General features: G+C 36.5%; 1 protein-coding gene across 1 annotated transcript in view; it reads right to left on the reverse strand.

Moving 5' to 3' along the window:
* LOC139720484 (scavenger receptor cysteine-rich domain-containing protein DMBT1-like) overlaps positions 1-13,076 on the reverse strand; it is a 101,540-nt gene that overhangs the window by 27,620 nt on the left and 60,844 nt on the right. Inside the window, exons 21-23 of the mRNA XM_071631838.1 lie at positions 7,526-7,578; positions 5,255-5,375; positions 115-255 (exon numbers count right to left, since the gene is read on the reverse strand). Of these exons, the coding sequence (XP_071487939.1) occupies positions 115-255; positions 5,255-5,375; positions 7,526-7,578 (315 nt within the window). The remainder of the gene's footprint in view (positions 1-114; positions 256-5,254; positions 5,376-7,525; positions 7,579-13,076) is intronic.

A 13,076-nucleotide genomic window follows, 5' to 3' on the forward strand; every position in this document is an offset into this window, starting at 1 on the left:
TGCAAGCGGGTTGTTTTTTTTTCCAGAAAACAAACGAATCAGGCACCCGTCAGGCACTTACGGTAAAGTGCAATGGATATAACAAAAAAGACAATGAATACTGTATGTGCTTACAGCCGGTTGTATGGTCCCCGCTTGGCCCGGTTTGGTACGACGAGGTGTGACCATAATTACGGGACCAATCAAAGTCATCAGAACGTGACTGTTGCCAGCCACAGGTACCGTATTCAAAGTCACAGTCAATGCTGTTTTGCCCTGAGAGATAGCAGTGTAGAGAAATCAAGGTCATTTTTCCTTTTTTTTTTGGACAATATCAGTGACTTTGCTACATCACTTCCGACGACAAAATATATAACTAGGAATTTCTAAGACAACACAATATTTTAGCCATAAAGACTTAAATTATTTTGTCTGCATGATAACTGCATGTTACTAAGCAGGGGGTAGTTGGGTACTTATCTTAGAGTGATTATTAAGGAAAAAGTATAATAGCTATCAAGAACAGGTCCCAAAATAATCATCTTACCGTTCTGTGGTGATGTTGTTGGTTGATAATGTCCGTCCGTTGTGGGATTTAAATCAGTTACTTCTAAGTGAGAAAAGACAAGGATAGAGAAGATGTCTCAAACCAGTTCCTCTGTCAGACATTACATCTTACAAGTCTAATTCTCCTTTCATGTTGAAAAAAAAAATCATAGAAAAATAGCAGGTCTCTCAATATATTACAGAAGGTCTGACGAAGAATACGTAATCTGACTTCATGCGCTATCCAAATGTCCTGTATCCTTTACACACATGAAAGTCAGAAGAATAGTCCTTAATAAGTCGGTACGATTCTTGTCATATTAACAAAGACATGGATACTCTCACGATTTAACTAACAAGGGCTAATTCACAATTAATTTTTGTTGACATAAACGCATCGCAGTAACATTAATTTTGTAGCTGTATGGTAGCATTCCACACACCTTTGGTTTCGTCTTTCTCGCCTAGCCTTGACCTAAAATCAAGTCAGGTAAGACCAAACTATTTTCCTCGATGAAACATTAAATTCACCTACGTATTTACCATTAAAAAAAGAGTTTAAACCTCCTATCCAATTATTTTGAATATTGAGTCATTACCATATTGTTTCGTTTTTCTTCGATGAAAAGTTTTCTTTGAAATTAACAAAAGAAACGAATGCTGAAACTTGCCTTTCGATTTCCCATTGGTGCTTTCAAATCATAAGCAAAACGTACCTTTTCTCCTAATATAGTGTACAATAAGAATTCATCTGGTTCCTCACTTCAGAAATGAAATATCCTTATCTTTAATAGGACAAAATATATAGCGAAAGCTTAATGTCGTCAAACACGTACTGCTATCCTATCCTCAACTTTAAGACATCACGGTGATATCCTTATTCTTTTCCCTCTTTAAAGAAATAAGATGAAAGTCTCAGTTTTAAAGTCAGGCGATTATGACATTTTGAATGGACTTCTTACAAAATATAATTACGTGGTGATTGCAAGCATAAATGTGACCCTGCACCTCAAAACAAACAAAAAGTCGTCAGACATGAATTTTTAGTTAAGACCACATTCTTAAAGAGCAGACTTTAAGCTTTAAAATGATGTATAACTCAAATCAAATGGACTCTCCTAACCTATCAAAATATTGGAAAGAAAGCACAAACTCAGGAAAAGTGTGAACTGAGAAAAGAGGCTCTGAAGTACAGTGTCTATTCAAGTGCTTAATCTTTACCAAACCGTGCTGGCTGTGCGATGAATGGGACAAAAAACAGGAAGTAAACCACCAGAGTAACAACAATGAAGGGATTATCAGATTAAACTGAAATTAAGCATGCCTCATTAACACATTCTGTCCATAATTAACGCCAACTTTCAAAGCAGTAGCACTATCCTTTCAAAAGTTATTAGTTATTATGTGAGAAGAGACGGTGACATAAAAATCAATATTTGTAAGACCATTTGCTTGCAAAAAAAAAAAGACAACTTAATCACTTTAGCTTTGCAGACCTTGCGGGATGAGAGATATTGGTCTTGTTCGGAGGCAATCAAAAAAAATTAACAACAGACAGGTTTATGATGAAAGAATAAGAACAAACCATCTGTGAACAAACATTTTGTAAAGGCTTATTTCAACACGTTGAAGTTATTCCACTAAAATATTCGCTTGATAAGTATACCTATTTCGTTTTCCTTTAACCTCTTCTGTAATCATTCTCAACTCGGTGACTTCTTTCCAAGAAGCTATAAAATCAAGATGATTGTGTTCATAATTGTACAGACTATGTAAAGAATGTTTTGTTTTGTTTCGTTTTTTTAACTGGTCCTACCTTCATACACAGTGGTAATTTTATTCTCACAGACGTCGTTATAGTCAGGACAGCAGTCTCCATAGCTTATACAAATCACGTCACAGTAGCAGCCACCTGAGGATACGTAGCAATTCAAGCTGGGGTCCACATCACAACAATGCCCTTGGCATGAATCTATCGTATATTTGTGGCCACAAGGGAGAAACAAAAATACAAAACGTCACTGATGCCGAGGAGAAGTAGCAAGGTACAAGTCCATGTTGTGCCGTAGTAGTTCTCAATAGGCATGTCTGCCTACGTTTGAAAACGAAAACTAGCATAATCCTTATTCGTAATGGAAATCTACGGTCAACATAAATCTAGTTTAAACTGAATATAGATTTGTCACGCGTATGTGCAGTGCAGAACACCATTTTCAGTGTAATAGCGCCGTCTTAAGCATGGCCGTAGCCGATATAGGCCAACAACACTTGTAACAACGCTCAGGGCAGTTTTTAGTCCGGAAATCATCATTGTTATTACTACAAATATCAATAATTATTATTAATTGCTTTTATTATTGAAGCTATTAAAAATGATATAGACTTCCACTTTCATCACTTAAGTAGAATATAATAATAAGATTATAGTCATGAAGACAGCAAAGGATTGTCCTTATTGTGACAAAAAAAAATATGAACATTTGTGCATTAACAATCTTGTAGACTTGATAAAGCTGGGTTAAAAACACGTTACTATGGTTTCTGAAGACAACAAAATATGGTGACAAATATTTCTATTTTCTTGATAGTTTTCTAGATTTCCTAACTTCATGTAACTAGATGGCGTCCAGTTTTCAAATGATTTCAAGGTGATTTTCATATATCTATCATCTTTCCATGCTGATCACAATACAATAATATCTTACCATTAAGCGGGGGTGTAGTTGATATTCCAGTATTTGCGTCCACTGTGGTAACCGAATCAGTCACTGCTATTTGAAAAGAGACAAGAATATAATTCCTCAATATGGACTTTTTCTAAAATTACTCAATCTTGTCACGCAGCAAGGATCGAAAAATCTAAGAAACAATTCATTTTTAAGAGGATGAAGACGGGATGTCTGTGGTCACAGAACAAAAACAGGAAGAAAAATGCATAAGTTTTGACGAGACGATATTGTGTTGTAATTATTTTAGTCGGAGAAATCATGTTAATTGGTACCATATGGCACTATCCCGTTTCTTTCTTTCTTTTTTTTTTTTGATTTGGTGTGCTTGCAAATTATAAAAGTCACATGAATAGGTTTAGCTGAATTGAATTTACAATCTGGGGAATAATCTCCGTGATAGTACAAATTCCAGTGCAATCAAATGACAGCATTTGATATGCCTACTGTACAATATTTTAATAGTTCGCAAAACAACGTTGGTAAAGGTGATGGGACAAACTGACACTTCCGAGGCGATCTAGATGTAGCAATCTTTCCAAAGCGCAGCTACAAAACGCAGCTGAGGAAAGATAGCGTACACCGAGGAAGTGATAGTTTGCCTCACTGCCTAAAAAACAAAAGTTGATTATTTGCTCTATATTCCACATTTATATTCAGATTTTAATCCACATGTAAAACAATTTAAACTCCCCATATGAAAAATATTGATTATGGAACAAGATGATGACGGACAACACAGATAACGGGATTAGCTAGACTAAGTATAAAAACATGAAAACTGCATATCTAACGTTTAGGTCTAGCTAGAGTCTAGACCTATCCTAGAAAAACACCCATGGCGCAACGTTTTAAAAAGTGAAGGGGGCCACTTCCGCGTATCAGAAACAAACAAGGAAAAAAAAGTCTTCATCGCAAAAATTACCGCGCTCACACTTCAAGATTTCTATCTACTATCTTTTTTCCTTCTAGTGCCATTTACACACTTCTGGGTTAAGAAATAAGTGGGGGGGGGGGCAAAGTTGTGGCACCTTATGTATTCCTTTGTATGGTGCCAAAAAAAAAGTGGAAGGGGGGCGGAGGAGCATGATCCTCCCTTCCCCTCCCACTTCTGCCTGCCTTGATAGGTAATTTTAGGGCTTAGGCTACGTTCCCTCATCAATCATGATACTAAAAATGTTGAACATTCTGAAACACCATTTAACTCCAACACGGCAACTACACTATGTATATAGGGCCTACACGCATGGTGACATTCGAGTCAACATTTGAAATAGACGTAGTGTAGCTGACCAATACAACAAATTTGTAAATCTGATTACCGTGCACCGCTGCACCGAAATGAAAGTGAGTTACACTCGGACTATCACTTGACCTAGGTAAAAGGTATAGTCCACAGTGTACCGCACGGTTATTTGGTGCGTATTCAAAACTTTAATTGATCATGCCCTAGGGCTGTGAGGACTCACTTTTACGCCTAATCGCCGATACACACAGAACTTTGTTAATTAAGGTTAACTAGTATAATGTATTTTATTGTTCTTCTGTTCGCTTATGGTGTGATATACAGGAAAGCGGTTTGCTTCGGCTTTGGGGAGTTTTATGATTTCAGAGTTACAGACCCGAGTTGACCAATATAGTATTGTGCGAAGAGCGGTCTTGCCCGCATGCCGGCGACACAAATAAATTATGGCCAACAGGTGGTGTCGCTCGGAGCTTAGTTGGGAAGACCGCCAAGGGGTCACGCCCATGCTCTCCGGCCATAGGGCTGGGCTGACCCGCGGAAGTAGTGGTACTTATCCCTTCGTGAGAGGGATATCGTGATGCCACATACTGTTGTGATTCTTATCCCGCTCATGACGCTAGAAATAATGAGAGACTATCACAATAATGAGTGAAACGAACTTTTCTTTTCAGACGTGGTGATGGGTAAAACTACCTTTAATGAGCTCTTGACCAATCATATAGCGAGATTCTTGTTATGTGGAATATAAATAATGTACCTTGTTCGCAGGATCCCTCAGAAAGCACAATGTCATCTATGGCGATGTCACCTGTGAAGCTACTCCCACGTATACCTTCCATGGTAATATAGAATGGCTGGGTGTAATTGTCAATGGAGACCTGGTAATAAAAAAAAAACCCACACAGACAAACACAAAGGGATGTTGCACTTTCTTTCCTATAAGAATGTTACATAGCCTTAACTTCGCCATACCATCGCATACAGATTTATAACTAAAGAGAATGATTGTAAATCTTTTCCCCCTCGTAGGGAGCTATCAATCTTTCTCTGTTAAAAAATAAATAAAGATAAATGATTAAAGGTGAATTATGACGTTTCCTGGGAGTTCAAGATATCTCCGTATACTTAACACAAGACCTATCAGGATCCTAGTGCCAACACTTCAAAGAAGAATAATGACCAGTCAGGTACGTAACACACAGCCTGTCAAACGAGTCACGCACTTTAAATTTTACAAGAGAAATTAAATAATTTTAATGTATGTTAACAGCGGTTGCTGTGAAATGACGTCTGTTATTTGTGACATAATGTGTGAGCATGTATCTCAAAACTAACATACATGTAAGTCGCCAGACATGGATTCTAGTTAAGAGTAGACTCTAAAAGAATATATTTTGAGCTTTAGAATGATGTATAACTCAATCCGAATGGACTCTCCTATCTTATTCTTATATTGGAAAGAAACCACACACTCTAAAAACTGAGAAGTGAGAAAAGAGGTTCTGAAGTACAGGGAACACAAAAAACAACAACAACAAAAACAAACAAACCAACAAAATAGGATGCAAGAACCTGAGCAACAACAATTCAAGAAATATCAGATAAAGCTTAAATTGAATCAAACATGCTTTATCAAAACATTCTGTACATATTTTATGCCTACATTCAAAGCAGCAAGATTATATAAGTTGAAGTTGTTACACTTGCTACTTTAAGAGTACGGACGGGATTGGTTGAAATAAAAATATAAATCTATGAATCACACCTGATTGCATTATTGTACCAAAAAGTGTTCGGGAAAAAAAATACGGCGAAAAGCAGTATTTTCTGTTCGTTTTGTGACCCCAAACTTACGATGATGTCGAAGAAGACTTATTCTTTCATAGAATATGACAAACTATGATTGGCTTGGTTGACCCATTTTACCTATTTGCTGTCCTACCACCGCAATGGTAGCGTGTGCAACTTTTTGTTGGTTTTGCGATGCACGGTCATGTACAGTATCTATACTTCTTCTTCTTCTTCTTCTTCTTCTTTTTTCTCTCTCTCTCTCTCTCTGTCTCTCACACACACTATCATTTCAGCGGGCTGCAAAATTAGTGTGGACATTGAAACTTGATGAAACATTTTTTTTCATGTATTCACAAATATGAAAGTACGACCTCTTGAAAAATGTAACTGTCGTAACTTACCTGCGATTCATACCACGCGTATCCGCTAGCTCCAGTCAGTGAGAATAACACATCATTTGAACGTGGTGTCGTTGATGCTGACTTGTAGACATTCAGTGAGTTGATTGTGTTGCCGTACATATGATACCAAAATATCAGGCACTGAGGCCCGTAACGATACTGAGCTGGACTAGTTAGGCGTGCGTGTTGCCCGGAATAACGTGGAGAAGATGTCTCGATGTACATGTAATATCCGTCTACAATTCAAGGTCAATATATATAATATTATATATTACACTAAAGCGGACATAGTAAGAGCAAGATATAAGAATGCAGTCCGTTATTTCGAAGGTTCATCATTCCGATGGTTCGACAACCCGAAGAATTTTTGAAATCCAAAATATGACAGGGCTCTTTATTCTGAAGGTTAATTAGTTTATCCTGACATATAACCGAAGTTTGTTATTGTAATGACTCATTAACTCGAAAATAAAGATGATACTGACTTGGAGATTCAGTCACTTGATGGTGCTATCGTACATATGACACTTAACTATGGATCGTGCATCATTATGCTTTAGGTGGCCCAAATCTAACTTGCGTTGACTTTGGCCTCGGTCCAAGGTAATGTCCAGCCCTGACATATTATTCATTATCAAAAATAGTATCTGTTTATTTTTTTTTTCATGTACGTAAAACTATGTTTAATCAGTGCAAGACAGCGGGCAGCGATTTCATTTTTTTTCCAGAAAAACAAACAAACAAACAGATCATAATTTTGATTAGGTGCAATGGACATTATAAAAAAAAAAAAACCTGTAACTACAAAAAAGGCAATAAATACTACAAGGGCTTACAGCCGGTTGTATGGTCTCCACTTGGTCCGGTGCTTGACGAGGGGGTATATCCACTGTTACGGGACCAGTCAAAGTCATCAGAATATGACTGCCGCCAGCCACAGGTACCGTGTTCAAAGTCACAGTCAATGTTGCCTGACCATGAGAGATAGTAACTTAGTGCAATATTGGTCTTTTCTTCTTCTTCATATATTTGGACATATCAAGTGACATTGATACATCAAACACCCACAGGGAAAGTATGAAAACGATTTTTTTTAAGACAACACAACATATCGGCAATATAAACTTTTTAATTTCGTTTACATATTTGCAGGCTTCCATGAATGCTGCATATTACAAAACAGTGGGTAGTCCGATCCTTATATTAAGTTGATGATAACAGAAATTGTGAAAATTGTTACCATGAAGCAGATCTCTAAAATCTTACCGTTGAACGGTGACGTTGCTGGTTGATGATATCCGTCCGTTGTGGGATTTAGATCAGTTACTTCTAAGTATGAAAAGACAAAGACAGCTAAGATGTCTGAAACCAGTTCCTCTGTCAGACATTACATCTAATCACCCTTATTGCCCAAAAAAAAAAAACAATTTAGAAAAACAGCTGGACTCTCAAGATATTACGGAAGGTTCGCCGAAGAATATTTCATCTAACATCATACGCTGAAATACCCTGTAACCTTTACACACTTGAGAGTCAGAATAGTCCCCAAGTGTCATATAACACAGACATGGATACTCTCACGATATACAATCTTGAATTTACAAAAAACTTTTGTTGGCATAAACGCATTGCAGTAACATTTGAAGCTGTGTGGTAGCATTCCACACACCCGGTGGGTGTCGTCTTTCTCTCCTACAAGTCAGGCTTGACCTAAAATCAAGTCACGTATCGGACCCGAACTATTTTATTGAAGCGAACGTTTGCCTATGCATTTCCCATCAAAAAGAGTTTAAACCTACGATCCAATTATTTCAAATGTTGACTCAATTGGTGTATCGCTGTTTTTTCTTCAATGAACAGCTTTCATTGGGACTAACAAAAACACAAGGCAAGTGCCATAATGTGTCTCGCTCATTCGCGTACAAAAAAATTGTACGCGAATGGGATATAACAGCTAAAAAAAGAGATATAACAGATAAAAAGGGATATAAAAGGATAAAAATTTATGGGAAAAAAGAAACGTGCCATAAACACTTAACACTGGGCCCTTAAAGTTCATTAACCCCTGCCTGTGACCTTTGACCCCGTGGTGACCATCCACTCCCCAAGGGACATCTACCATCCAAGTTTGGTCACAAACGGACCTATGGATCAAAAGTTATGACCCATGATAGAAACACACCATAAAAACTTAATATTGGGCTCTAAAAGTTCGTTGACCCATGCTTGTGACCATTGACTTTGGGTGACCATCCACTCCCCAAGGGACATCTACTATCCAAGTTTAGTCACAAATGGACTTATGGATCAAAAGTTATGACCCATAGTAGAAACGCGTCATAAAAACTTAACATTGTGCTCTAAAAGTTCGTTGACCCCTGCTTGTGACCTTTGACCTTGTGGTGATCATCCACTCCCCAAGGGATATCTGCCATCTAAGTTTAGTTACAAACGGACCTATGGATCAAAAGTTATGACCCATAATAAAAATGCACCATAAAAACTTAACATTGGGCTCTAAAAGTTTGTTGACCCATGCTTGTGACCTTTGACCTTGTGGTGACCATCCACTCCCCAAGGGACATCTACCATCCACGTTTGGTCACAAATGGAGTTATGGATCAAAAGTTATGACCCATGATAGAAATGCGCCATAAAGACTTAACATTGGGCCCTACAGTTCATTGACCCCTGCCTGTGACCTTTGAAATTGAGGTGACTTTCATATATAGTAAAATGTGAAACTTTGTATGACCACTCTTCCCTCAAAGTTTGATTGCAACTGAAGCCCAGAGTAAAAAGTTATTGAAGTTTTTGTAGCGTTACGGACGGACGGACGATGGACGGACTGACGACGGACGGACAGGACAGACGACGCAGGCGATCCCTTAGGTCTCCCCTCACCTCCGATGGGCTCGACAAAAAACCAAAGAAATTAAAATTGCCTTTTTATTTCCCATGGATAAGTACCGAACGCTATTTTCCAACCAAAAACAAAAACAATTTCCTCCTATTTATAGTGTACACAAAGACTTCTTCTCGTTTCTCACGTCAGAAGTAAAACATTTTTTTGTCTTTAATAAGACAAAATATAAAGAGAAAGCTTAATGTCCTCAAACACATATAGATATCTTAATATTATCGATAAAAAAAAACATTTCGTGATATCCTTAGTTGTTTCTTTTAGATATCAATAAGATTAGAAGTTGAATTACTCATTTTAAAAGTCACATGATTATGACATTTTGATTAGAACTTCTGTAAAAGATAATGACGTGGTGATTATCAACACATAGATGAGACAGATTAAGGCTTCGATTTAATTAACAAATATAGGATTTCTGATAAAATTGTGCAATTTGATATTTATGTTCACTAAAGTGCATTGGAAAATGTACGCATTTATCTTTCGCCGTTATGAAAAACAAATCTTACCGTTGATTGATGGTATCGTTGCTTCATTATCACTGTCGACTGTGACAATCCATTGAGTTAATTCTATATGAGAAGAGACGATGACATTAATCATTTTTCAAACCAAAACCATTTGCTTAGAAAAAAAAAATACTGATCATTTTATTATTGCTGAGTCTGAAAGATAAAGGATATTGGTCCTGTAAGACTGCAGTTGAAAAGAAAATATAGCAACAGAGAATTTTATCTTGAAAACGAACAATCTATGAAGAAAAAATTTGTAAAAGCTTACTTCAACACGTTGCAGTAATTCTATCAAAATAATATCTTGATTAGAATACCTAATTTGTCGTCCCTAGCCTCTTTTCATTTTAGAAGCTATATAAGTGAAGATAATTGTGCCCAAAATTGTAAACACCATCAGGGGCGGATCCAGGAATTCTCTAAAGAGGGGGCGTGACTAATATTTCTGGTGCCACTTCCGGGTTTTATTTCATTGTTTTTCTTTTTATTTCTTTTGTTTTTTACGAAAAATAAAGGGGGGGGGCGTGCGCCGGTTACACCCCCCTCTGGATCCGCCACTGCACCATGTAAACGATGTTTGTTGTTGTTGTTGTTGTTTTAACTGGTCTTACCTTCGTACACTGTGGTAACTTCATTCTCACATACATCATTATAGTCGGCACAGCAGTCTCCTAAGCTTGTACAAATCTCGTCACAGTAGCAGCCGCCTGAGTAAACCTGGCAATTCAAGCTGGGATCCACATCGCAACAATGCCCTTGGCATGAATCTATCGTCGTGATATTTGTGGCCACAAGGGAGAAACAAAAACACAAACCGTCAGTGTTGCCGAAGAAAGTACAAAGGTATAAGTCCATGTTGTGCCGTAGCAGTTCTGAAAAAGACATGTCTGCCTTTATTTGAACAACGAAAACTAGCGTATTACATATTCTTAATGGAAATCTATGATCAACATTAATCTAGTCTTAAATGAATATGGATTATTGCAATTTGATCCTTGAAATAAAATGAAATAAAGAAAAGTACAAAAAAATCCGAAGCATAGCAAAATGATGACTTTCTTGCAACAAATATCATGCATTACTGAAAGATCCTCAGTTTTTTTTTTCAGAAACGAAATACATCGAACACTTAGAGCAGATCACAGCAGAATACTTACAAAGAAAATTGACACATAATGTTACTTATGGCGTAATCTACCAAACTATGTTAAGAAACGAAGTTTATATTATTTTTCTATAATCCTCTTTATTCATTGATTTCGAAACATTACATGTATTTGCATACTCAGATATTAAATCGTATTCTCAGTTTGTTGGAGATGAAGTAAAACAAATTGACTTTGAATATTACTAATATTTATGTATGTGTAAAAATCATACGCTTCGATCTTCATCAGTAACATAGCTATTAGAATCATAATGTTTGGTATAAATAGTATTTGTACCAATTCCTAACAATGTACTTGGAAAAAAAAAAGATGGAATACATATCGATTTCTTATGTATGTAATCATTTTATTAATTCATTTTGTATCTTATATTCATTAATTTATTAAGTATTTCGATCCTTTGGTTTCGTTTATTTTTTTTTATTTATCACAGATCCGTTTCAAGCGTAATTATGCTAAAATAAATCAATTTTTGTCAAGGAAAGGGAAAAATCGTTTCAATAAGGTGAGAAAACCCATTCTGTATTCACTGTGTCGTAAACAAAAATCACATTTTGAGCCACCTTCAGTTAAGCCTCAAATGTGATAAATTCCTGTTAGGTCAGTTGCTTTCTTTTCAACATAGTGAATTTGCTATAGACGTGAAGGAAATTGTAAAGACTGGGAATTATCAGAAGAACTGCGTCCCGACACACATAATTGCGAGCTTTACTTAAAGGACGCAAATGCAATGACGATACAACCATTGGAACAATTAGAATAGCTGTCTCGCGCATGTGCAGTGCAGAACACCATTTTCAGCGTAATGGCGCCGTCTTAAGCACGACCGACGCAGATATAGGCCGACAACACTTGTAACGACACTCAGAGCAGTAGTCCGTTAATCAACAATTTTATTATGACTTCTAATATCAATATCATGATTGTTATTATTGACCCTATTACAATTTGACATAGACTTTGGCACTTTCATCACTAAAGTAAGACATCAGGATAAGATTATTGTCATAAAGATATATGCAAGCGATTTCCTATAATATGCCAGCGATTGTTCAAAAAATGCATTTTTTGCATTAACATTCTTATAGACTTGATAAAATTTCAAATAAAAGCGTGGCTATGGTTTTTGAAGACAACAAAACAAAGCGTCGAACATTTTTTTACTTTTCTTGATAGTTTTCTAGGTTTCCTAACTGCATGTAACTAGATGACATCCAGTTGACACGGACGTTGAAGTGATTACAAAGTGATTTTCATATATTTATCATCTTTCCATGCTGATCACAAAACAATATATCTTACCATTAAGCGGGGGTGTAGTTGGTATTCCAGTATTTGCGTCCACTGTGGTAACCGAATCAGTCACTGCTATTTGAAAAGAGATAAGATCTGATATAATCCCTTAATATGTATTTTTTTCTAAAGATTACTTTTCACCCCGCAGGGATCAAAAAATCTGAGAAATAATTCAATATTTTTAAAGAGGATAGAGGCGGTGTGTCTGTGGTCGAAGAATAAAAATAGAAAGAAGAAAGTGTTATAACTGTTTCTGAAGAAAAATGCAGAAGTTTTGACGAGACGACATTGTGTTTTAATGATTTAAGTCGGAAATAAATATAAATCATGTGTATTCGTAGTAACATATGGCATTATCCCCTTTCTTTCTATGAATTTGTGTGCTTACAAATATATATATATATAAACAAGTAAGTCACATAAATAAGTAAGCTTAATTGGATTTCATTTTAATAACGCCATTTGTGATAAACTATAATCGACT

Source organism: Diadema antillarum, unplaced genomic scaffold (assembly GCF_040938485.1).
Source record: "Diadema antillarum isolate AM-2024a unplaced genomic scaffold, OU_Dant_1.0 scf00000128, whole genome shotgun sequence".
In the NCBI taxonomy this organism is placed as follows: domain Eukaryota; kingdom Metazoa; phylum Echinodermata; class Echinoidea; order Diadematoida; family Diadematidae; genus Diadema; species Diadema antillarum.